At 43.9% G+C, this 27,036-nt stretch overlaps 1 protein-coding gene across 3 annotated transcripts in view; it reads left to right on the top strand.

The window, feature by feature from the left end:
* INO80 (INO80 complex ATPase subunit) overlaps window positions 1-27,036 on the top strand; it is a 145,415-nt gene that overhangs the window by 5,697 nt on the left and 112,682 nt on the right. For all 3 annotated transcript variants that reach the window (XM_062205655.1, XM_062205654.1, XM_062205653.1), the window contains exons 2-5: window positions 19,361-19,545; window positions 20,086-20,255; window positions 20,347-20,414; window positions 24,716-24,877. In XM_062205655.1, the coding sequence (XP_062061639.1) occupies window positions 19,403-19,545; window positions 20,086-20,255; window positions 20,347-20,414; window positions 24,716-24,877 (543 nt within the window). In that variant the 5' untranslated portion in view covers window positions 19,361-19,402. The remainder of the gene's footprint in view (window positions 1-19,360; window positions 19,546-20,085; window positions 20,256-20,346; window positions 20,415-24,715; window positions 24,878-27,036) is intronic.

Here is a 27,036-nt window from a genome sequence, read left to right as displayed (position 1 = left end):
ACTAGCACCCATATGGGATGCGTACACTTCAGGCCAGGGCTTTAACTCGCTGTGCCCCGGCGCTGGCCCCCTAGAAGATGGTTCTTTTATTATGTACCTTGGACTTCTTGGCAGTCTAATGAAGCCTTTGAAACTTCTCAGAGTGTAATTTTTATATGTGTAAAAAACAGTTCACATGTATTTAAAGAAAATTTGGGATATAAGAAATTCTGCTCAGAGCTGGCGCTGTGGCGCAGCAGGTTAATGCCCTAGCCTAAAGTGCCAGCATCCCATATGGGAGACCCTGAAGAAGCTCCTGGCCCCTGGCTTCAGATTGGCACAGCTCCAGCTGTTGCAGCCATCTGGGGAGTGAACCAGCAGATGGAAGATGTCTCTCTCTGTCTCTACCTGTCTCTGTAACTTTGTCTTTCAAATAAATAAAACAAATCTTTTTTTTTTTTTTAAGATTTTATTTATTTATTTGAGAGGCAGAGTTAGACAGGTGAGAGGGAGAGACAGAGAGAAAGGTTTTCCGTCTGTTGGTTCACTCCCCAATGGCCGCAACGGTCAGAGCTGCGCCAATCCGAAGCCAGGAGCTTCTTCTGGTCTCCCATGTAGGGTGTAGGGTGTTGGGCCATCTTCTGCTTTCCCAGGCCATATCAAAGAGCTGGATCAAACGTAGAGCAGTTGGGACTAGAACCGGCACCCATATGGGATGCTGGCGCTGCAAGTGGAGGATTAACCTACTGTTCCACAGTGCCAGCCCCTAAAATCTTAAAAAAAGAAAGAAAGAAAGAAAGAAATTCTGCTCTATGTTACTAAATTAAGAAACAACTGCTGATAGTTCTAATACTGTTGTGATTTGTTGTCCACATTCAGAATTGAGGGAAATCCTGATTTCAGTTGTAGGTTAGTGACCTGAGAGACCTGGAAGAAGTTCCTGGCTCCTGGCTTCACCTGGCCCAGCCCTGGCCATTATAGCTATTTTGGGAGTAACTCAGTGGGTGGAATATATCTCTTGCTCCTTCTCTCTCTGTATCTCTGCATTTCATATAAGTAAGTACATCTTTAAAAAATACCATTGTAGGCCAGCGCCGCGGCTCACTAGGCTAATCCTCCGCCTTGTGGCGCCGGCACACCAGGTTCTAGTCCCAGTTGGGGCACCGGATTCTGTCCCGGTTGCCCCTCTTCCAGGCCAGCTCTCTCTATGGCCAGGGAGTGCAGTGGAGGATGGCCCAAGTGCTTGGGCCCTGCACCCCATGGGAGACCAGGAGAAGCACCTGGCTCCTGCCATCGGAACAGTGCGGTGCGCCGGCCGCAGTGCGCCAGCCGCGGCGGCCATTGGAGGGTGAACCAACGGCAAAAGGAAGACCTTTCTCTCTGTCTCTCTCTCTCACTGTCCACTCTGCCTGTCAAAAAATAAAAAATAAAAATAAATTAAAAAAATACCATTGTAGGCTTGTGAAAAAATAATATAAAATTTTTTTCTATCTGCTCATAGTTTAAGAAACCTTGCCTTAGGGGGAGTCCTGGATGCATAGCTAAATTGTTTCTTTTTTAAAAAGATTTATTTATTTTAAAGGCAGAATGACACAGAGGGAGAGAGAGAGAGCGAGTGAGAGAGAGAGTGTTGCATCTCCTGGTTCATTCCCAAATCCCTACAAAAGCTGGGGCTGGGCAAGGTGGAAGCCAGGAGCAGGTAACTCCATCGAGATCTCTCATTGAGTTGGCAGGGACCCAAGTGCTTGTGTCATCTTTTACTGCCTTCCCAGGTACATAAGCAGGAAGCTGGATCAGAAACAGAGTACTAGAACTTGAACTGGCACTTTGATGTGGGATGTGGGCGTCCCAACCAGTGACTTAACCCACTTTGCCACACATCCACCCTGTACTTTTACATTAGGGAAAAACTAGTGGTTTCCATAGCATAAAGTAGGATTATTGACTAAAGCATGTTCACAAAAACATGAATACGACTTCTTACAGGAAAAATCACTGGTAGTTTAAGGAGAGGCATGTTAGGATACTGGAAAGACATTGCTTTAAAAAGATAGGTTTGGGCACTGACTGCCATGGTAGTGCAGCAGTTTGAGCTGCACCATGAGTGTGGCATCCCATATGAGCACTGATTGGAGTCCTGTCTGCTCTGCTTCCGATCCTGCTCCCTGCAAATGCTCCTGGGAAAGCAGTGGAAGATGTCCCAAGTGGTTGGGCCCCTATCACCTGTATGGGAGAGACTCAGAGTTCTTGGCTCCTGGCTTCAGTCTGGCCTAACCCCTGCTGTTGCAGCCATTGGGGTAGTGAACCAGCAGATGGAAGAAATCTGTCTCTCCTCTGTAACTCTGTCTTTCAAATAAATATATTTTTTTAAAGATATGAATCCTATTTATTGGATAAGTTACCTAAACTTTTTTGGTTTCAGTTCTTATCTGTAAAATGATGAACATAATTTCCAGTTTGGAGGTTAAATAATATATTAATTAAAACATTCAGCACTTCAGTGCAGAGTAGTTAATTTTTTTCTTTGGTGAAGTAAATATAACCAACTATTGTGACATATTTTTAACTTCAAAGAAGGGAAATTATTTTTTTTAAAGATTTATTTGTTTATTTGAAAGAACTACACAGAGAGAGAAAGAGAGACAGAGAGAAGAGTCTTCCATCCGCTGGTCGACTCTCCAATTTTCTGCAACAGCCGGAGCTTTACCAATCCAAAGCCAGGAGTTTGGAGCTTCTTCGAGGTCACTTGGGCCATCCTCCACTGCCATCCAGGCCATACAGAGAGTTGGATCCAAAGTGGAGCAGCTGGGACTTGCACCAGCACCCATATGGGATGCTGGTACTGCAGCTGGCCCCGGGTAATTATTATTATTAGTAAAGAGGCACAACATTAGTGGACATGAGTTTTTCAGGATATTTTAGTATAGAGTATACCTTCTGGAAATGCCATTAAAAGATAGAACAAATAGAATAACTCCTTAACAAAAAAAACTTTATGTATTTGAAAGAGAACAGAGGAGACAGAGATCTTTCGTCTCTTGGTTCACTTCCCAAATGCTGTGATAGCCAGGGCTGGGCCAGGCCTGTGCCAAGATCCCAGAACTCATTTTGTCTCCCATTTGGGTCGCAGGGACCTTTCCATGAAGCACCGTCTGCTGTCCCTGGTTGTAATTAGTAGGAAGCTGGACTCTGGAACAGAGCCAGGATTTGAACCAAGCACTGATATGGGGTGTGAGTGTCCCAGTGGGCATCTTAACTGCTAAGCCCAGTCATCTATGACCTTTCTGAAGCTCCCTGATAATTAAAACAAACAAATAAAAACCCAAAAAACTAAGTATAGGTAATTCATATCTCTTTTAAGGGAAACATTAGAGTTATACTCCCCCCCCCCACCAAGATTTATTGATTTATTTGAAAAAGTTTCAGAGAGAGAAGGAGAGGCAGATCTTGCATCTGTGGTTTGCTCCCCAAATGACTTCAATGACTGGAGCTAGGCCAGGCTGCAGCTAGGAGCCAGGAGCTTCTTCTGGGACTCCTACATGGGTGCAGGGGCCCAGGGACTTGGGTCATCTGCTGATGCTTTTCCAGGAGCGTTAGAAGGGACCTGGATCAGAAGTGGAGCAGTGGGGACTCGAACTCGTACCCATGTAGGATGCTGGGACTGCAGATGGTAGTTTAACCTGCTTAGCCTGCTGTGCCACATTCCTGCTCCCTGGAGTTACACTTATCTATGACACCTAAGAGCCTGCTTCATTTTGTGTTAGCTTTGTAGATTCCCCTCTGTACTCTCCGTATATGCACATATAACTGGACTGATTTATTTGTGTGTCCTACAGACTATTAAGTCCCTTGAGTATGGCAGTTCAGTAGGTGTTCAATCGACATTAATGAGAAAGAGCAGTAGGGAGTTTCATAAACTTAAGTGCAAATATTCATTTGTTTTTTTTAACTACAAATGAACCCGGGATAGATCATAACCTTTAAATTGTGTTTGATGTGTCTTTAAACCTTAACCACCTTCTGCACTAATAAGTTCGAAAAACAAATTAGTCATTATTGAAGCTCTGCCAAGCAGTATTCATCTTTCAAGCTAAGTTTAATTTAGGATTATTATTCCTATTATTTCAAACTTAATACGATTTATAGTTCACCCCCGTTCTCATCGTTCCATTCTGGAGTGCCATTTCTGTATTTTCATATGAAAACCTGACCACTGAGGCCAGTGCTGTGGCGCAGCAGGTTAAAGTCCTGGCCTATGGCGCCAGCATCCCATGTGGGCGCCGGTTCTAGTCCCGGCTGCCCCTCTTCCGATCCAGCTCTCTGCTGTGGCCTGGGAAAGCAGTGGACGATGGCCCAAGTGCTTGGGCCTTGCACCCACATGGGAGACCTGGAAGAAGCTCCTGACTTCGGATTGGCACAGCTCTGGCCGTTGCGGCCATCTGGGGAGTGAACCAGTGGATGGAAGCCCTCTTTGTCTGTACCTCTCTCTGTAACTCTGTCTTTCAAATAAATAAAATCTTAAAAAAAATTAAAGAAAACCTAATCACTGCCTTCATTTTTTAACTTTTATTTAATGAATATAAATTTCCAGTGTACAGCTTATGGATTACAATGGCTTCCCCCTCCCATAACTTCCCTCCCACCCGCAACCCTCCCCTCTCCCGCTCCCTCTCCCCTTCCATTTGCATCAAGATTCATTTTCAATTCTCTTTATATACAGAAGATCAATTTAGTATAAAGATTTCAACAGTTTGCACCCACATAGAAACACAAAGTGAAACATACTGTTTGAGTACTAGATATAGCATTAAATCAAAATGTACAGCACATTAAGGACAGAGATCCCACATGAGGAGCAAGTGCACAGTGGCTCCTGTTGTTGACCCAACAAATTGACACTCTAGTTTATGGCGCCAGTAACCATCCTAGGCTGTCGTCATGAGTTGCCAAGGCTGTGGAAGCCTTCCAAGTTTGCCGACTCTGATCATATTTAGACAAGGTCATAAAAGACAGAGTGAGGATAGTAACCAATGATCCTAAGAGTGGCATTTACCAGGTTTGAACAATTATACAGCATTAAGTGGGGAAGAGGACCATCAGTACACACAGGTTGGGAGTAGAGCCATTGGTGGTAGAGTAGAGGTTATGATTACAAAGGAATGAGGCCCAAGTGCACTAGACAGGGCCTAGAACAAAGGACAGAGTCATTATTAGAGGAGCTAAGAAAGGTGCTGTCTAAGCTACAAGTAATTTTTCTGATTGAGAGGCAAATAGAACCTGATAGAAGGGGCTTTAGGCCTTGTAAATTCAGAGGCCCAGACCTATCTATCTCTTCACATGGGGTATATCCTAAGGGAGGTGTGAACCTCCTAGGGGAAGGCACTCTGTTGACTTTCATTACTTGGCTGGCCTGGGAGGAGAGCTGGCCAGGTAAAGGCAGGGGGCATCTCTAACAAGAAATTTACAGTTTTGCCTGCAATGTTGCTGACCCTACTTGACCATACCCTCAGCTGCAGTGGTCACTTTGGAAGTTGGGCTGAGTGAAGGGCTTTTCAGTTTAGAGCCAATAAGATCTGTGGCTCTGACCTGGGCATCCTTCGACTCCAGGGCAGGTCCATTTCCAGTGATCCAACTCTTGGCAGAGCTGCCAGGGCTCTTCACAAGCTGACTTCTGCTGAAGCCCAGGCTTACCGCATTGAAAGCCACTGCAGTGGACTGGCCTGTTGGGTCTCCTTGAGGGCAGATCACTGTACAGATCAGCCATTAATAGGCCTGCCACCCATTGCTTCTGATGCCTAGCTTTCTTTTCCTCCTGGTTTTCGTTAAAGCAGACCAGAGGATGCAAGTCAAGGGAGTGCCCAAGTCCCATTTCTAATCTTCGGTGGCCTGAACTACAAGTCTATAGTCACAGGCATGTTCTGTAGTAGTTTTTCTAAGGTAGACAATGCCCATGAGGAAAATTATATTCTCACTTTACAGCACGAAGAGTAAACTTTAATGTATACTATTTAGAAAAAAAATCTTAAGAGGTCGAGGGATTCCAGGAAGAAATAGAACCTGTGACAAGAAAATCTGATTGTATCTAAGTGTGTGTAACAGCCTTTCTAAAGAGAGGGTATAGGGTGTAAAATGCCATCAAAGTAACCTTGGAAATGAGTGGTAGAGTGGTAAGACAGAGGAATGCCACATACACAGGGTCCTGTAACTGATAAATTGTATCCCGGGGGTTTCAAATTAGCAGTTCCAATGCCGATAGGGATACTGCAGTTGAACAATTAAGTAAGTGGATGGTGGTGACAGGACTTCGCACTGTTGGCGTGGGAATTTTCAGGTAACAGGAGGAGGAAGCTGGAATTATCCATTTGGCAGTGGATTAGAGTTGGCTACATGAGTACGAATCCCTTTAGCTCAGTATGGATACTGATGATTATCTATAGAAATATATACAGGGGACCGGCGCTGTGACATAGCATGTAAAGCCACTGCCTGCAGTGCCGGCATCCGATATGGGCACTGGTTTGGGTCCCGGCTGCTCCACTTCTGATCCAGCTCTCTGCTGTGACCCTGGGAAAGCAGTAGAAGATGCCCGAAGTCCTTGGGCCCCTGCACCCGCATGGGAGACCTGGAGGAAGCTCCTGGCTTCAGATCGGTGCAGCTCTGGCCATTGTAGCCATCTGGGGAGTGAACCAGCGGATGGAAGACCTCTCTTTCTGCCTCTCCTTCTCTCTCTGTGTAACTCTGACTTTCAAGTAAATAAACAAATCTTTAAAAAAAAATTATGGATTTATGTACATGCTCGGGTTTATATATACACATAATTTGTATTTCCATGCTTTGACAGCTGAGAAGCTCAAAAGAAATGATACCCAAAAGCACATCTAATGTCCAGATCTTGATTTCTAATGTTTTCCAAGATTTATTTAGGAGAGCTTGAAAGGGCTGATTCTAAGATTGGTGCAAGAAATATCTATAAGGTGAGCCTTGATTGTTTTTTAAAGGGCCAGAAAGTAAAGAAGTGCTCTAAAAACAATGGCAGCAGCAGCAGCCACTCCACATTGATGGCAGTATATCAGAAGAGCCCAGAAGACATCACAGAGAGCTTCCGGCTGCAAAATAACAAAAGTAGTATTAGGTTATAGCCCATAGTATAAAATGAATATCTTGGGTCTATATTGATTAAATAAATCATTGACTACTTTAGAATACTGCTTGGAATATTACAGTGGCATAGTTTGCTGGATCTTTTGATTTTCTGGAGAGACTTCAGACAATATTGGGAGAGTTAATCCTGTGGGGCTTTGGAGTCAGAATTCTTGGATTCCAGTTCTGATGCTGCCATTTCTGGCTTCATGACCTTGAGTGAGTTACCTAAGCACAGTTTAATCTGTAAAATGGTAATTGTGTTAGTATCTGCCTCATATAAGGTTTAAATGAGTTAATATATCTCTACGTTGCACATATAAAGTGTTTGGCATATAGCTCACAATAGAAGTTGTACGTATCCTGTGCTTTCTAGTATTTGATAAAATAAAAACTTGGGCCTCTGCTTGGAAGCTTCTATATTGGAGGCCCTCACCCCAAGGCTTCTTGCATAGTGGGAAAGAAATCCATCATTAACAAGTGTTTATTGACTACCTAGTTTGATGCAAACATATTTCCTTGTTCACATCATTAATGCAATGATGAGAAAGAAATTATATTTTCTGTTAAGATAATCGCTGAGGAGCTGGTGTTGTGGTATAGCAGGTAAAGCAACTACCTGCAATGCTAGCATCCCATATGGATGTCAGTTTGAGTCCCAGCTGCTCCACTTCCAATCTAATTCCCTGCTGGTTCACCTGGGAAAGCAGCAGAGGATGGGCAAGGTGGTTGGGCCCTTGCACCCACTTGGGAGACCCCAGGAGGCTCCTGCCTCCTGGCTTCAGTCAGGCCCAGCCTTGACCATTGGCAGCCATGTGGGGAGTGAACTAGTGGATGGAGGATCTCTCTCTGTCTCTCTTTTTCTGTAGCTCTTTCATATAAGTAAACTTATCTCTCTCTCTCTAACTCTGCCTCTCAATAAGTAAATTTTTCTAAAAGATTTTATTTATTTATTTGAGAGGCTGAGTTACAGAGGGAGTGACAGAGAGAGGTCTTCCATTCATTGGTTCACTCCTGGAGCTGGACCGACCTGAAGCCAGAAGCCTCTTCTGGGTCTCCCACATGGGTGCAGGGGCCCAAGCACTTGGGCCATCTTCTACTACTTTCCCATGCCATAGCAGAGACCTGGATCAGAAGTGGAGCAGCTGAGACTCGAACCACTAGCTGTATGGGATGCTGGCGCCCCAGGCTGAGGCTTAACCTACTGTGCCATAGCACTGGTCCCTGCTTTATTTTCTCAGTAATGACCTCTCACTGTGGCTCATGTAATAATAGGTTAACTGTGTGGAACCAGTATCCAAAGACCCCCAAGAGTTTGTGTGCAATCCTGTTTTTTTTTTTTTTTTTTTTGCAAGTGATTACCAAGGAAGCTAATGTTATCATCCCTTTGTGGAGAAAACTGAGCTGCTCAAGATTTGCTGGGCTTTAAATTCAGTCCTTTATGTTATCTCTTCTACAGGAGCATGTTTTCCTAGCTATCTCATTTCCTGAGAAAGCTAAGTGTTTTTATGGAACTAGCTGTGAAAATTGAAGTTACTGGTTCTTTTTTTTTTTTTTTTTTGACAGGCAGAGTGGACAGTGAGAGAGAGAGACAGAGAGAAAGGTCTTCCTTTTGCCGTTGGTTCACCTTCCAGTGGCCGCCGCGGCTGGCTGGCCGGCGCACCGTGCTGATCCGAATGCAGGAGCCAGGTGCCTATCCTGGTCTCCCATGGGGTGCAGGGCCCAAGCACTTGGGCCATCCTCCCGGGCCACAGCAGAGAGCTGGCCTGGAAGAGGGGCAGCTGGGACAGAATCCGGTGCCCTGACCGGGACTAGAATCCAGTGTGCCGGCGCCGCAAGGCGGAGGATTAGCCTAGTGAGCTGCGGCGCCGGCGAAGTTACTGGTTCTTCAGTTAGAGCGATTGTTAGCAGTGTTTCCAAAATTTTAATTGGATAAATTATTGTTAATTAATTCAGGCTGGGTGTTTTTCCTCAGAAGGATTATCAAATATAGCTTAAGAATTGCTAACATAGCCTAACTTAAAAAAAATTACCATGTAAAAGATTCACCAGTTATATCAGGAAACCTTTTCTTCTCTTTGGGTTTTCTTGATTATGTCATATTTAGACCCTCACTATTTCATAAATAGGGAATAAACATGTTTGACCAAATGTTCTGTTTCTGGTGTCTCAGAGAATTTCTCTAAGGCAGTTGTTGTTTATCAGGGTAATTTTTTCCTTATTCTCATGTTTTTTTTTTTTTTTTAATCTTCTCAAAGTTACTTTTCTGGGAGGTTGAAATGATTGTTTCCTAGAAGATTGCAAATGCATCATTACTGATTTTTTTTGTCTTTGATAATATGCGCCACCCTGTGTATCTTTAGGTTTCATACCCGTGGGTCCAACCAACTGTGGACTGAAAATATTCAGGGAAAAAGTAAACTGCATTAGTACTGAACGTGTGCAGATGTTCTTCCTATTAGTCCCTAAATAATACAGTGTAACATCTATTTAGATAATATTTACATTGTGTTAGGTATTATAAGTAATCTAGAGATGATTCAAACAAAAGCATACTTTTTAAGGCCCTCTAAGTGCATGGTTTTAAATGTTTTTTCACCCAAATAAACTTACTTTTTGTTTCATTTCCCATGAACTTTGTGAAGTACACTTGTATATGCACTTTTTAATTTCTCAAAATATATCTAAAAAATGGACAAAAGTATTTTCTCTTTGCCATTTAAGAATTCAATGGAAAGGCCATCTATTTTGGCCAAGAGTTCTTCATTCTATTTAAAATGCAGGCATTATTTGTATCTTTGAAAATTTGTGGTTTGGGTAAACTCTATGCTTGCTGAATTGCTAGACTATTTCCAGTAGCTACAGTGATCCTTTTGAGTAGGTTGCTTCTGGCTTCTAAGTACAGGGCTATGTTTGCCTTTGCTCCTGGCAGGCCTGGCCTTTTCCTCCTTGCATGTTTCCTTCACTGTATGGTACCATAGAAGCCTCTTAGTAAATAAGAGCTTTTTGATTTTATTTTATTACTTACCATGGGTAGGGTGACTGAATAATTTATTGTTCACACATGGACATCTAAAGGGAGAAGAACTATTAGTAAATTTTTTATTTTTATTTTTTATTTTTTTTGACAGGCAGAGTGGATAGTGAGAGAGAGAGACAGAGAGAAAGGTCTTCCTTTTTGCCGCTGGTTCACCCTCCAATGGCTGCTGCGGCCGGCGCATCTTGCTGATCCGAAGCCAGGAGCCAGGTGCTTCTCCTGGTCTCCCATGCGGGTGCATGGCCCAAGGACCTGGGCCATTCTCCACTGCCGTCCTGGGGCCATAGCAGAGAGCTGGCCTGGAAGAGGGGCAACCAGGATAGAATCCGGCGCCCCAAAACTATTAGTAATTTTATGCTTAGGACAGTAAGGTGTAAACTTGGACTGTCTTGGGCAAACCAATTAGAAGCTATGGTCAACCTAGTCATGAGGCTTTATTTTTCTTACAAGTAGCAGAGTTTGGTAGTGGAGGATTGAGGAATAACAACATAATTAGAGGGATGTTTTGTGAATTCAGATCTGATAGTAGCTTCAAAGATAGATTAGAGGAGAACATGGAGAAGAGAGATTGACTTAGGATGTGAGTTTTTTTTTTTTTTTTTTAAGATTTATTTATTTATCTGAAAGAATTAACACAATTAACACAGAGAGAGGAGAGATAGAGAAAGAGGTCTTCCACCCGCTGGTTCACTCCCCATTTTGCCACAATGACCAGAGCTGCGCTGATCTGAAGTCAGGGGCCCAAGGTTTTGGGCCATCTTCCATTGCTTTCCCAGGCCATGGCAGATAGCTGAATCGGAAGTGGAACAGCTGAGACTCGAACCAGCACCCATTTGGGATGCCGGCACTGTAGGCGGCTGCTTTACCCACTACGCCACAGCGCTGGCCCCAGAATGTGAGATGTTAAGAATGTAAATGAGGGCACCAGCGCTGTGGCTCAGTGGGTTAATGCCTTGGCCTGAAACGCTAGCATCCCATATGGGCACTGGTTCGAGACCCAGCTGCTCAACTTCTGATCCAACTCTCTGCTATGGACTGGGAAAGCAGTGGAAGATGGCCCAAGTCTTTGGGCCTCTGCACCCGGGTGGGAGACCTGGAAGAAGCTCCTGGCTCCTGGCTTCGGATTGGCGCAGCTCTGGCCATTGTGGCTAATTGGGGAGTGAACCCATGGATGGAAGACCTCTCTCTCTCTCTCTCTCTCTCTCTCTCTCTCTCTCTGCTTCTCTCTCTGTGTAACTCTGACTTTCAAATAAAATAAATCTTAAAAAAAAAAACGTAAATGAGAACACTGATAATAGGATGGAAAGATAAGTTTCCAGACATCATACTCAAAGAAGAATTAGCTACACAGAGGGACTGATCGCATGTGAGAGAAGTGGAGGGGAACATAAAAAACTGAATCACAGATTTTGGTTCTGAATAACAGTTACATAAATAGGAAAGAAAGATAAACTAGCTGCTGTGGGGGCCGATGAGACATTTGTATCTGTAGGGATTGGTGATACGTCAAGGGTGGAATATCCAGCAAGCATCCGGAAGTATGAATTGTATACGTGGTAAGGTGGAGGCTGGAGGGGCAGTCGTATTAGCAGTGTTAATTGAAGTACGAGTAGCAGATGAGATTTTTTAAAGGGTAAGAATGAATGACAGGACTTTGATGGACTCCATATTTAGAATAAAAATTTTTTTAAAGATATATGTATTTATTTGAATTGCAGAGTTAGAGAAAGAGAGACAGGAGAGAATCTTCGATCTGCTGGCTGTCTCCAAATGGCAGCCAAGGTTTTATTTGGGCCAGGCCGAAACCAGGATCCAGTAGCTTCTTCCCTGTCTCCCATGTGGGTGCAGGGGCCCAAGCACTTGGGCCATGTTCTGCTGCTTTCCCGGGCCATTAGCAGGGAGGTGGATCGGAAGTGAGGCAGCCAGGAAGTGGAGGGCTCCCATATGGGATGCCACACTGTAGGCAGTGACTTTATCCATTACGCCACAGTGCCAGACCCCCAAAAGTGCCAATAAACACGAAATAGTCCAAGAAGTTTTCAAAGATATGGAGAGTGTCCACCAGCAAGAGTTGGTTAGCAGAATTGACTTCCTTTATCAAGTCTAATTAACAGTGGGCTTCAGAGATCCTGGTTCAGGATCAAACTCAACTCTCTTTATTATCACAATTTTATAATATTCCTTTTTAAAATCCTGACATGAAATCTGTAGGTAATATTATCTATGTATAATTTTTAAAAGCAGTATGATGCTTCAGCTGTAATATGTGAGAGAAACATAAGTAATTTAAGAATGACACAGGATAATTTTAGTGTTAATGCATGGGAATGACCCATAGTAGTCATTTCCTTTACATCAATGTGCAGAATCATTCTGACTAAAGAGTTACAAATGTAGATTGATGAAGTCAGCTTGTATTGGTGACTCAAATACTACAAAGAGTGAGAGAGGGAGACCAGTGAGCTAAGGTCAAATAAAAGAGGAGGGGAGATTTGCTCCAGTCTTCTCAAGGTCAGAGGCGAATGACTTTAGAATTTCAAGGATGAGGGAAATGGGTTACTGGGAAATGTCAGGTGTTCTGCTGAAGTTGGATAACAACAGGTTATTCAACAACAGGGAGAATGAGAGAAAGGCAAATGTGGGATTTCCAAGTTCTGTTATTAGAGTAGCAGTGTTTTTAAGAGGCTAGTAAGTAGGGCTGGTGCTGTGGTTCACTTTGTTAATCCTCCGCCTGCGGTGCCGGCATCCCATATGGGCGCCTGGTTCTAGTCCCGGTTGCTCCTCTTCCAGTCCAGCTCTCTGCTGTGGCCAGGGAGTGCAGTGGAGTATGGCCCAAGTGATTGGGCCCTGCACCCCATGGGAGACCAGGAAAAGCACCTGGCTCCTGCCATCGGATCAGTGTGGTGTGCCGGCCGCGACAGCCATTGGAGGGAAAACCAACGGCAAAGGAAGACCTTTCTCTCTGTCCACTCTGCCTGTCAAAAAAAAAAAAAAAAAAAAAGGCAATCACAGAGGGGCCAGGGTTGTCGTGCAGTGGGCTAAGCTGCTACCTGCAGTGCTGGCATCCTATATCAGAATGCCAGTTCAAGTTCTGGCTATTCTTCTGATTCAAATCCTTGCTAATGTGCCTCGGAAAGCAGTGAAGGGTGGTCCAAGTACTTGGATCCTTGCCATTCACATGGGAGATCCAGATGGAGTTCCAGGCTTCTGGCTTCAGCCTGAACCAGCCCTGTCTGTTGCAGCCATTTGCGGAGTGAACCAGTAGCAGATGGAAGACCTTTCTGTCTGTCTCTCCCTCTCTCTGTAACTCTACCTCTCAAATAATGAAATTAATCTCTAAAAGAAAAAAACCTCAGGAGGGAGACAAGCAGTTTTATATACAGTCTCAACATATACTCACACATACATGTGAAGACAAATTATTTGCACTTCTATAGTTAAAGGAGTTTTATTTTTAAAACCATATTTCTTTGAAATCTGGTGTGGTACATGTCTCACTTTGAAAGGGAGAATTTACTGGAATATTAATGCGATTTTTAAAAAATTTATGCACGGGCTTTTCATGCCACACACTTTCTTTTTCTTTTCTTTTTTTAAAAGATTTATTTATTTATTTGAAAGGCAGAGTTACACAGAGAGAGAAGGAGAGGCAGAGAGAGAGGTCTTCCATTTGCTGGTTCACTCCCCAGTTGGCCACAACGGCAGGAGCTGCACCACACCACAGCGCCGGCCCCAATGTAATTTTTAATATTCCTTTTTTTTTTTTTTTTTACTGTTAGCCAGACTCAAGCAGTTATACATCGTGAAATTTACCTCATTTAAATAAGTATAGTTGAATGACTTATTGAATTTGCAGAATTATGTAACTACCACAACAATGTGTGTTGACATTAAATTAAAAACAAAATAAAACATTATTCAAGGGACAATGAGCAAGTGAGTTCTCAGCTTTTGGTTTATTTTTCAAATGTCTGCAATGGCTGGGTCTGAACCAAGCTGAATCTGGGAGCCATAAAGTCAATCCAGGTCTGAGCCATCATCACTGCCTCCTAAGATCTACTTTAAAAAGAAACTGGAGTAAGAAGCTAGAGCCGAGTACTGAACCCATGCATTCTAATATGGGATGGTCATCTTAAGGAGTGCCTTAATCAGTAGACTAAATGCCCATCCATAGAACATTTAAAAAAATTGTTTGAAAAGTGGTGAGAGAGACAGACGCTGAGACCTATCTCCTGTCTACTAGTTCACACCCCAGATTCCTGCAACAGCCATAACTAGGCTTTAGCTGGAGCCAGGATCTCAATACAGGTCTCCCACGAGGGTGGCAGGGAACCATTCAAAATGTTTGAGACATCCCCTGTTTCCTCCCAGGGTGTACAGTAGCAAGAAGCTGGAATGGAGAATGTAACTAGGAAAACCCAGGATTGTAATATGTGGTGCTGGTTTCCCAAGTAGTGTCTTAACCTCTCCATCAAACACCTGCCCCCAGAACATTTTTATCCCCCATAAAGGATCCCTCATACCCATATACAGTCAGTTCTGCTTTGCATCCCCAGTCAGCAATGAACTTAACTTTTTGTCTGTATATAGACTTCCTCTTCTGTATATTTCATATAAATGGAATCATAGAAAATGTGACCTTTTGTGTGGACTTCCTTTGCTTAGCATAATGTTTTTGAAGTTCATTCACATGGTTACATGTATCATTAGCTCATTCCTTTATTGCTTAATAGTATTCCATTGTGTGGATGTGCCACATTTTATCAGTGATTAGTTAATGAATATTTGGGTTGTTTTACTTTTTTACTATTATTAAGAATACTGCTGTGAACATCTCCATAAAAGAGTTGGGGGATGCAAGGTATTTTATAGATGGAGGATACAAGGTTTTTTGAGTGGATAACTTAGAGTGGAGTTTATACTGTAGCCTTATATTGAGCTTTAAAAATTTTTTCTTTTTTCTTTTTTTTGAAGATTTATTTATTCAGGGACCAGTGCTGTGGCATAGCAGTTAAAGCTGCCACCTGCAGTGCTGGCATCCCATATGGTCACTAGTTAGGAATCCTGGCTGTTCTTTTTTTTTTTTTTTTTTTTTAATTTTTTTTTATTTTTTTTTATTTTTTTATTTTTGACAGGCAGAGTGGACAGTGAGAGACAGAGACAGAGAGAAAGGTCTTCCTTTTGCCGTTGGTTCACCCTCCAATGGCCGCCGCGGTAGCGCGCTGCGGCCGGCGCACCGCGCTGATCCGATGGCAGGAGCCAGGTGTTTATCCTGGTCTCCCATGGGGTGCAGGGCCCAAGGGCTTGGGCCATCCTCCACTGCACTCCCTGGCCACAGCAGAGAGCTGGCTTGGAAGAGGGGCAACCGGGACAGGATCGGTGCCCTGACCGGGACTAGAACCCGGTGTGCCGGCGCCGCAAGGCGGAGGATTAGCCTATTGAGCCGCGGCGCCGGCCAAGGAATCCTGGCTGTTCTACTTCTGATCTTGCTCTCTGCTATGACCTGGGAAAGTAGTGGGAGATGGCCCAAGTGCTTGGGCCCATGTACCCACATGGGCAACTCAGAAGAAGCTCTAGGTTCCTGTCCTCAGGCCAGCCCAGCTCCAACCATTGTAGCGATTTGTAAAATGAATCACCAGATCAAAGACTTCTCTCTCATTCTCTCTCTCTCTCTCTGCCTCTGCAACTCTGCCTTTCAAATAATTAAATAAATCTTAAAAAAAAATAAGTTCAATATAGGGGTTGTGGTATAGTGAGTAAAGTCTCTGCCTACAATGCCAGCATCCATCCCATAAGGGTGCTAGTTTGTGTTCTGGTTGTTCCACTTCTGATCCAAATATTTTTTATTTGAGAGGCAGAGAGACAGAGGTCGTCCATCTTCTGGCTCACTCCTTAGATGGCCTCAGCGGCCAGAACTGTGCAGATGTGAAGCCAGGGTGCCAGAAGCTTCCTCTGGGTCTTCCGTGAGCGTGCAGGGGCCCAAGGACCTGGGCCATCTTCCACTGCTTTCCGAGCAGTGAATTGGAAGTGGAACAGCCAGAACTTGAACTAGCATCCATCTAGGGTGCTGGACTGTAGTCAGCAGCTTTACCTACTATACCACAATGTCTGCCCCCCATTTTAAAGATTTATTTATTTAAGATTTATTTATTAAGTTACAGAGAGGCAGAGAGAGAAGTCTTCCATTCGCTGTTTCACTCACCAGTTGGCCGCAACGGCCAGAGCTGGGCCCATCTGAGGCCAGGAGTTAGAAGCTTCTTCTGGGTCTCCCACACAGGTGCAGGGGCCCAAGGGCTTGGGCCATTTTCTACTGCTTTCCCAGGCCATAGCAGAGAGCTGGATCGGAAGAGGAGCAGCCCGGACTAGAACCAGCACCCATATGGAGGCCAGCACTGCAGGCGGTGGCTTTACCCACTGTGCCACAGTGCTGGTCCCAGATTTCTGTATTTTTATGAAAGTGTGACTGTAGGAGTAGGGGAGAGAGTAAGATAGAGATCTTCTCTGCTGGTTCACTCCTCAAATGGCTGCAATAGCCAGATCTATGCCAAGCCAAAGCCATAAGCCAGGAACTGCTTCTTGGTTTCCCCTATGCGTAGCAGAGGCTCAAGCAGCTGGGCCATGTTTTGCCACTTTCTCAGGTGTACTAGCAGGAAGCTGGATGGGAAGCAGAGCATTTGGAACTCAAATGAGCCCTCTGGTATTATACTCGGAGGCTTTACCTGCTGCATCAGAACAGAGACCCCCTATGTTGAGTTTTATTATTATTATTATTTTTTTTTTTTGACAGGCAGAGTGGACAGTGAGAGAGAGAGACAGAGAGAAAGGTCTTCCTTTGCCGTTGGTTTTCCCTCCAATGGCTGCCGCGGTTGGTGCGCTGCGGTTGGTGCGCTGCGGCCGGCGCACCGCGCTGATCCGAAGGCAGGAGCCAGGTGCTTCTCCTGGTCTCCCCTGGGGTGCAGGGCCCAAGGACTTGGGCCATCCTCCACTGCACTCCCTGGCCACAGCAGAGAGCTGGCCTGGAAGAGGGGCGACCGGGACAGGATCGGTGCCCCGACCGGGACTAGAACCCAGTTGTGCCGGTGCCGCAAGGCGGAGGATTAGCCTAGTGAGCCGCGGCGCCGGCTGGAAGACCTTTCTTTCTGTCTCTCTCTCTCACTGTCTATAACTCTACCTGTCCAAAAAAAAAAAAAAAAAAATCAAGGTAGTGAGTATCTGGGTGGTTACTGCAAAATATTCAGTAGATTAAAGCCATGGCCTGCAGTACTGGCATTTCATATGGGCACCAGTTCAATTCCTGCCCCCAACATAGGGGGTGGGGCTGGCATTAGGCACAATGATTAGGCTGCTGTTTGGAATGCATCCTAAATCAGAGTGCCTGGGTTCAAGCCCTGACTCTATTGAAGTACCAGCTTCCTGTTGAAATACACCCTTGGAGGCAGCAGATTAAAGTACTTGGGTCCCTACAACCCATCTGGAGACCTGCGTTGAGTTCCCAACTCCTGGCTTCAGCCTGGTCTGAACTTCTCTGTTGTAGGCATTTGGGGAGTGAACCAGTGTATGTGAGCTCTGTCTCTGTCCCTGGTGGTCTCTGTCTCTCTGTACTGTTCTAATAAATAATAAATATTTTAAAAGCCTCCTGGGATTTTAATAGGGATCTGTAGGTGAATTTTATTTTTTAAAGAATTATTATTTATTTGAAAGAGTTACAGAAAGAGGTAGAGCCAGAGAGAGAGAGAGGTCTTTCATTCTGCTGGTTTATTCAAATGACTGCAACGGCCAGAGATGAGCTGATCTGAAGCCAGGAGCCAGGAGCTTTTCCTGGGTCTCCCACATGGGTGCAGGGGCCCAAGGACTTGGGCCATCTTCTACTGCTATCCCAGGCCATAGCAGAGAGCTGGATTGGAAGAAGAGCAGCCGGGACTAGAACCGGTGTCCATCTGGGATGCCAGCGCTGCAGGCAGGGGATTAACCTAGTGCGCCACAGTGCCAGCCCCTATAGAATTCTTGACATATTTACACAAAGCTAAATCCACAATTAGTATTTTTTTAAAAATTTATTTATTTGAAAGGCAGAGACAGAGAGAGAGGTCTTCCAACTGCTGGTTCATTCGCCAGATGGCTGGAGCTACACCAGTCCCAAGCCAGGAGCTAGGAGCTTCCTCCGGGTCTCCCATGTGGGTGCCGGCTCTGTTGCTCAGCCTTTCAAATAAATCAGTCTTTAAAAAAAAAAAAAAAAAAAAAAAAAAAAAAAAAAAACACACACAACAACTTCACTAAAACAACCAGAAACAACCCCTCCCCCCATATCTTATATGTGATATTGGACTTGGGCCATTTTCCGCTTTCCCAGGCTAAACAGAGAGCTGGATTGGAAATAGAGCAGTCAGGACTTGAACCAGTGCCTCTATGGGATGCTAGCACTGCAGGTAGCAGCTTTACCTGCTATGCCACAGTGCCAGCCCCTACAATTAGCATTTTGAAAGCAGTGCTGCCCAAAGTTCCTATGCTATGTTGTGAGGTGCACAATGTTGAGCTTGTAATACTGATTTGGATAGTTGGTTATTCCACAACCAACTGGTTGTGGTAATTGTTAATTGTAGGGAAAAAGGGAGTAAGTAAACATTTTAAGGTACTGTTTTGGCAAAGTATATGAATATTATGACATTTGACAGTGTTCTATATTTGATGTTCTTCCCATCCTTTTAACTTCTGCCTTTTCGTTAGGAGTGTCTAACAACTTTATTGTGATCCTTGTGCAAACTGCTGTCTTCTCAGTGTTTTCTAGAAAGTCTGGTTTTCTTTAAAAGATTTATTTATTTATTTAAAAGGCAGAGTTACAGAGAGGCAGAACAGAGCTAGAGAGAGAGAGAGATCTACTGCTGGTTCACTCCCCAAATGGCTGCAACAACTGGAGCTGGGCCAATCCGAAGCCAGGAGCTCAGAGCTCCTTCCAAGTCTCTCACGTGGGTATGGGGGCCCAAGAACTTCCACTACTTTCCCAGTCACATTAGCAGGGAGGTGGATTGTAAGTGGAGCAGCCAGGATCGGCACCCATATGGGATGCCAGCACTACCGGCGGAGCTTTTACCAACTATGACATAGCGCCAGCCCCTGGAAAGTCTGATTTCACATTGAAAGCAGGTGGGATAAAGAAATGGGGAATAAGTGGTTATTTCATCTTTCACACTTATCTCTGTCCTGCAGCTGTGTAATCCAGGCCCTTGTGCATGAAGACAGATCTGTTCTATGGCCTCGGAGTTGGGTGCCGGGGACGATGGCGGCTGCTCTGAGCTGGCAAAGCCCCTCTACCTTCAGTACCTGGAGAGGGCCCTCCGGTTGGACCATTTCCTGCGACAAACATCAGCCATCTTCAACAGAAATATTTCTAGGTGTGTTACTCCATGTTTGCAATATGACATTTATGATTCCCATCAGTCCTACGTATTTTAAGGTTAAAATATTTTATGGCTTTTACTATGTTTTATATTTTCTATTTCCCTTCTTCAAATAAAACACAGTGAGCTTATTCAAAGGTTCTATTTTTATTTATTTGAAAATCAGAGTTACAGAGAGAGAGGGAGAGACAGAGAGAAAAAGAGAAATCTTCCATCTGTTGGTTCACACCCAGATGGCCCTGACAGCTGGGGCTGGGCCAGGCTGAAGCCTGAAGCAAGGAACTTCTGGGTTTCCTACGTGGGTGAAAGGAGCCCAAGCACTTGTGCCATTCTCTACTGCTTTTCCCAGGCCGTTATTAGGGAGCTGGATTGGAAGTGGAGCAACCAGAACACAAACTGGTGCCCATATGGGGTACCATCATTTCTGGTGGCGACTTTACGCGCTATTTGCCACACTAGTCCCTAACCTTGAATTATTGCAGTTTGCTGGATCACTTGTGGTTGTGGACTTACCCACCATTTTTGAATTTATAGTGATGACAGTGAAGATGGACTGGATGACAGTAATCCCTTATTGCCCCAGTCTGGGGATCCCTTGATGCAAGTTAAGGAAGAGCCTCCAAATTCATTACTTGGTGAAACTTCTGGAGCAAGCAGTTCTGGAATGTTAAACACATACTCACTGAATGGAGTTCTTCAGTCAGGTCAGTGTAATGGGAGATCCTTTTTGCACCATCAATTCTCTTGGGGCAGTCCTTCTTTCATTTTTTTAATTCTTTATGTTTCTTTGTACAGAATCAAAATCTGACAAGGGGAATTTATATAACTTTTCTAAGTTGAAGAAAAGCAGAAAGTGGCTAAAGGTAAGAGATAAGGCAGAATATTTACTATCCAAATAACGACCAAAATTCCTGATAGACTGGAAATTTACCAGCTCATTCTGGCAGAATGGCAGATTTTTTTCAGATATGAGGCTGTTAACTGGATGTCATTTTTGAAAAGAATAGAGAAAACCTGGAGGGTTTGGGGAAGTCATTTTTTATTATTTTATAAGAGATTTATTTATTTGAAAGAATGACAGAGAGAGGGAGAGACAGAGAGAAAGATCTTCCATACGCTGGTTCATTGCCCAAATGGCTGCAACCGGTGTGGCTGGTCCAGGCTGAAACCAGAAGCCAAGAACTAAGTGTCCCATATGGGTGCACTTAGGCCATCATCTACTGCTTTCCCGGGCACACTAGTAGGGAGCTGGATTGGAAGCAGAGCAGTCAGATTCTTTCTTACCTGGTGCTTTGATATGGTACGCCAGTGTTGCAGGCAGTCATTTAACCTGCTGTGCCACAATTGGCCCCAGTGAAATAATTTTCTGTGAAGAAAGAAGGAACAAAAAATTAACATGATGTGATCCTATCCCTCATTGACTCATGTTTGAATCAGAAATATTAATTTAGTTACCATCATTCCCTGAGTGAATTCTGCATTCATTAAACAAGTGTTGATTGTGTGCATCCATGTACTTTTGTATGTGGAGGGAGTGATTTTCGTCCTGTGGAGGGAGCTTACATTCTAAAGGACAGAGCGGTGAATGAGACTGTGAACATGTAAAGAACAGCCTCTTAAGAAGGGTGACATTTCAGCTGATTTCTGAGTGGAGAGAGGATCTGTGACAGTCTGAATTCAGAGCTTTCCAGTCAGATGTAGAAGCTGCGGAAGTCCTCAGAAAGGAAGCAGCTCCAGGTTTGGGGAAGAAGGATAAGATGCTCAGATGACAGTGCATGAGAAGATGAACATATACTGAGCTTACAGGGCCTTATATTCTGTGCTAAGGAATTTGTATTTTGCTTTATAGTCTTAAGCCATTAGAGTTTTTATAAGCCGTGTTATAATCTCAATTTCATTATTTTTTTTCTTATACTCTTTTTATTTTATTTTATTTTTTTTTTTATTTTTGACAGGCAGAGTGGACAGTGAGAGTGAGAGAGAGAGAGACAGAGAGAAAGGTCTTCCTTTTTGCCGTTGGTTCACCCTCCAATGGCCGCCATGGCTGGCACACTGCGGCAGGCGCACCGCGCTGATCTGAAGGCAGGAGCCAGGTGCTTCTCCTGGTTTCCCATGGGGTGCAGGGCCCAAGCACTTGGGCCATCCTCCACTGCACTCCTGGGCCATAGCAGAAGGCTGGCCTGGAAGAGGGGCAACCGGGACAGAATCCGGCGCCCCGACCGGGACTAGAACCTGGTGTGCTGGCACCGCAAGGCAGAGGATTAGCCTGTTGAGCCACGTCGCCGGCTCAATTCCATTCTTAAAAGATTACCAGTAATGGATAGGCTGAATTAAGGATAATGTTTGCTCTATTAAACTAGTTATCTCTCTGTTTCATACTTTTACATTGAAGAGATCAGTGTAATTTAAATCCTTCATTATTCTATGTCTTTTAAAAGGCTCATGTACAGAATATCTGATTTACTCCAAATCAATAAAGCTTAGGCAGTTGGGAATGTAGAAATCTCTATGCTTAATAGTCACATTTTTAGAAATTGAGATATAATTCATTTGTCATAAAACTCATCTTTCTTTTTTTAAAGATTTATTTTATTTACTTGAAAGAGTTACAGAGAGAGGTAGAGACAGAGAAAGAGGTCTTCCATCTGTTGGTTCAGTCCCCAGATGGCCTCAATGGCCGGAGCTGCGCAGATCCGAAGCTAGGAGCCAGGAGCTTCCTCCGGGTCTCCCACGTGGGTGCTGTGCCACAGTGCCGGCCCCAAAATTCACCTTTCTAGAGTTTACAATCTAGTAATTTTTAGTATATTCACAAAGTTGTGTAGTCATTGCCACTTTTTTTTTTCTTTAAGATTTTATATATTATTTGAGAGCTAGGGTTACAGACTGAGAGAAAGGTCTTCCATCCACTGGTTCATTCCCCAGATCGCTGCAACAGCTGGAGCCGAGCCCATCTGAAGCCAGGAGCCGGGAGCTTCTTCTGGGTCTCCCATGTGGGTGCAGGGGCCCAAGCACGTGGGCCATCTTCTGCTTCTTTCCCAGGACATATCAGAGATCTGAATTGGAAGAGGAGCAGCTGGGACTCGAATTGGAGCCCATATGGGATGCTGGCACAGCACGTGGAGGCTTAGCCCACTATGCCACAGTGCCAGCCCCTCTCTCTCTTTTTTTTTTTTTAAAGATTTATTTATTTATTTGAAAGATTTACACAGAGAGAGAAGGAGAGACAGAGAGAGAGAGGTCTTTCATCTGCTGGTTCATTTCCTAATTGGTCGCAGTGATCAGAGCTGCACCGATCTGAAGTCAGAATCCAGGAGTTTCTTAGGGTCTCCCACATGGTTGCAGGGGTCCAAGCACTTGGGCCATCTACTGCTGCTTTCCCAGGCTATAACAGAGAGCTGGATCAGAAGTACAGTAGCTGGGACTCGAACTGGCATCCCTATGGGATGCTGGCATTGCAGGCAGTGGCTTTACCCGCTACACCACAGCACTGGCCCCAGGCTGTCTTTTTTTAAAAATAAGATTTTATTTATTTATTTGAAAGTCACAGCTACTGAGAGAGAGGGAGAGACAGACAGAAATGTCAGTCTACTGCTTCACTCCCCAGATGTCTGCAACAATTAGGGCCGAGCCAGGCTGAAGCCAGGAGTTTCTTCCAGGTCTATCACATGGGTGGCAGGAGCCCAGGCACTTGAGCCATCTTCCGTTGCTTTCCTAGGCACATTAGCAGGGAGCAGAATCGGAAGTAGAGCAGAACTTGTTGCCCATTTGGGATGCTGGGTTTGTGGGCAGTGTCTTTACCTCATATGTTAATGCCAGCCCTACCACTATTTCATAACTTCTCATCACTCCAGAAAGATATCTTGTACTCTTGGTGAAATTGTTCCCCTTTCTTCTTTGTGTTTGTGTATGTTTTGAGATTTCTTTATTTATTTGAAGGGGGAATTATAGAGAGAGTAGGAGAGTAGGAAACACAGACTTCTATCCACTGGTTCACTGTCCAAATGGCTGCAACAGCCAAGATTGGCCAGGAGCCTGGAACTTCATCTGTGTGTCTCATATGGGTCGGAAGCACTTGGACCATCTTCCATTGCTTTCCCAGGTACATTAGAAGAGACTTAGATTGCAAGTGGAGCAGCCAGGACTCAAAGCAGCACTCATATGAGATGCTTGCATTGCAGGTGGTGGCTTAGTTTGCCATGATGCAACCCTGATCCCAGTTACTCCCCCTTCTCTATCTTCACTAGCCCCTGACAATCATGAGTCCTTTTCTGGTCTTGATCAGTTTGCATATTCTGGACACTTCATATATACTGAATAATAAAATGTGTGACTTTTTGTTTCAAAGTTATTTATGTTGTGGCATATATTAGCTAATTTTTTTAAGGCTAAATAACATTTCTTTTTGTCAGTATGCCAGATTTTATTTATCTATCTGTCAATTAATGCTTATTTTGGTTGTTTCTTTTTTGGACATCACAGCTTGCTGTCTGTTGCTTTATGCCCCCCAAGAGATTATGCCCAAGAGGTAGTGTTTTGTTTCGTTTTGGCCTTGGTATTTGATGTTGAATTAGAACATCTAATATATAGTATAAATACAGTGTAGCTCACTTGTTTATGGCATTTCCCATGTTAAGTGCTTTTTAACTTGTGCCTGTTAGGTTTAATTAGTGTCCTTTTCCTTTTTTTTTTTTTTTAAAGATTTATTTATTTATTTGAAAGGCAGAGTTATAGAGAGAAAGAGAGAGGAAGATACAGAAAGATATTCCCTATTCTGGTTCACTCCCAAAATGGCTTGCAATGCTGGAGCTGGTCTGGTCTGATAGGAGCCAGGAGCTTCTTCTGGCTCTCCCACATGGGTACTGGGACCCAAGCACTTGGACTATCCTATACTGCTTTCCCAGGAGCATTAGCAGGGAGCTGGATCGTAAGTGGAGCAGTGGGATGCTGGCACTGCATATGGCAGCTTTACCTGCTATGCAATAGTACTGCCCCTGTGTGTCTTTTTTCTCTTCAGTTGAATTGATGAAAGTAGTATAAGGGAAATTGGAGTGATTGTCTTTAATTATTTTTATCCTTGTTTTGGGATCTCAGGAAAAAAAACATTGGAGTATGAATGGAATTGGTTCATGGCAAATGTTACATGTCCATTTTACCCCTTTTTCAGAGCATTCTGCTAAGTGATGAGTCCAGTGAGGCAGAGTCTCAGAGTGAAGACAATGATGAAGACGAGGAGGATCTCAATCTCAGCAGAGAAGAACTTCACAACATGCTTCGACTTCACAAATACAAGAAGCTGCACCAAAATAAGTATAGTAAAGACAAGGAGGTGAGAGTTTCAGCAGAAATCAGACTTCATTCACTTTCTGGTTTCTAGTCATCAAAGATACATTTTTAAAGATTTTTATTTATTTATTTGAGAGGCAAGTTGCAAGCACAAAGAGGAAGAAACAGAGGGAAAAGTCTTCCATCCACTGGTTCACTTCCCAGATGGCTGCAACAGCCAGGGCTGAGCTGATCTGAAGCCAGGAGCCAGGAGCTTCTTCTGGGTCTCCCAGGTGGATGTAAGAGCCCAAGCACTTGGGCCATCTTTTAATGCTTTTTCAGACCAAATGCAGTGAGCAGCATCAGAAGAGGAGCAGCCAGGACATGAACTGGTACCCCTATGGAATGCCAGTGCCACAGGTGGAGGCTTAGTCTGCTATGCTACAGTGCCAGCCTCTTATTTTTGTTCTTAAAGATTTTTTATGTTATTTGAAAGGCAGAGTTTCAGAGAGAGAGAGAGAGAGATCTTCCATCTGTTGGTTCCTTTCTCAAATGACTAAATGACTGCAGCTGCCAGAGCTTCACTAGAGGGAAGCCAAGGTTCTGGAGCTCCATCTAGGTTTCCTGCATGGATGGCAATGGCCTAAGTATTTGGACCATCATCTGCTGCTTTCCTAGGTGTATTAGCATGGAGCTAGATCGGAAATGGAGCATCATGGGTTTGAATTGCAGCCCACATGGGATGCTGGCGTTTCAGGTGGTGGCCTAACCTGCTTTGCCACAATGCTGGCAATAAAGATAAATCATTTTAACCTTGTATCACCCTTGAAAGAAATTACACACTCCTTAGTCCGCTTCATTTTCCTTTTCCCAGGCATCTGCCAGTCCGTCTTCTGTCTCTAAATGTGCATGTGGTCTTTTCAGCTCCTCTCTTACTGAGCTCTTTTCAAGGTTCATCTGTGTTGTGGCATGTAGCAGGACTTCATTCTGTTTTATTGCCAAACATTCTAAATATTCATACCACATTTTATTCTCCCATCCTTCTGATTTGGTTGTTTTGCTTTTTGGCGGTTGTGACTAATACTACTAGGAAGATTTGTGTGCAAGTTTTTCTGGATTCATTGACTTCCATTTCTCTGGCATGGGAGTTACTGGGTCATGTGGTCATTCTGTGTTTTACCTATTGAAGAGCTGCAAATATACATTCTAGTGATTTCTCATTAAGAAAAGAGGCTCATGGAAAAACTGTTTTCTTCTCACACTAACATTAGAATGATAGCTTGAAGGGCCAACTATTAGAAAAGCATTCTGAATTTTGCCAGAAGTGTGACCTGTTATACATAATGACCAGTAGCATATTTGGAGACCGAATAATTTTCCAGCAGTTTCTTAAGGTCCAAAGTTAGTTTAAAGATTTTTACATTACTTCCTGAAGTTTGCAGACATATAGAGTGATAAACAGAGTATCTGACCACTTTGATTGAGAGTTTTTTCTTCAAGTCCAGTGCCAAGGCACTTGGTAGTCCAAATATTTGCTCATTGTAAGAATGGAAGTAAAACCTACATGTAGGGGAGTTCATAGACATTGTGCACAGCTTGATGGTTGCTCATTTAATTTTGACTTTTGGTAGGGGCCTCATAATAGCTCTCCATGTTACTCATTCATCCTGGTTTTAGTCCTTGGACAACTCACTTGGCTGTAATCCAGGAACAAAAATATGAAATGAATCATGTAATTTTTAAAGATGTATTTATTCATTCAAAAGGTAGAGTTGTATGTAGAGAGAAATTTTCCATTTGCTGGCTCATTCTTCAAATGGCTAAAATGGCCATGACTGGGCCCATCTGAATCTGGGAGCCTGGAATTCCCTCCAGGTCTCCCAGTTAGGAGCAGAGACTCAAGTACTTGAGCTATTGATCTGCTGCCTACCCAGGCACATTAGAAGGGAGCTAGATCAGAACTAGGGCAGCTGAGACTTGAACCAGCACTCATATGGGATGCCAAGGTCTCAGGGAGTTGCAGCACAATGCTGTCCCCTGGGCTACATAATTTTGAGAGAAAATGTCAAATTTAAGGGTTGATTTAAAGAATGTTTGAAAGGGCTTACTACTTTGTGAATAGAGTCTTGGCAGTATAGGCATTATGTGCAAATAACAGCAGACTCTCTTAGTGGGACATGAAAAGAGTTGAAAGATTGGAGAATTTGGATGATTGGTGACTGA

This window comes from Lepus europaeus, chromosome 11, assembly GCF_033115175.1.
Source record: "Lepus europaeus isolate LE1 chromosome 11, mLepTim1.pri, whole genome shotgun sequence".
Taxonomy (NCBI): domain Eukaryota; kingdom Metazoa; phylum Chordata; class Mammalia; order Lagomorpha; family Leporidae; genus Lepus; species Lepus europaeus.
The sequence above is the reverse complement of the archived record's forward strand: the minus strand, read 5'-3'. Positions and strand labels throughout refer to the sequence as shown.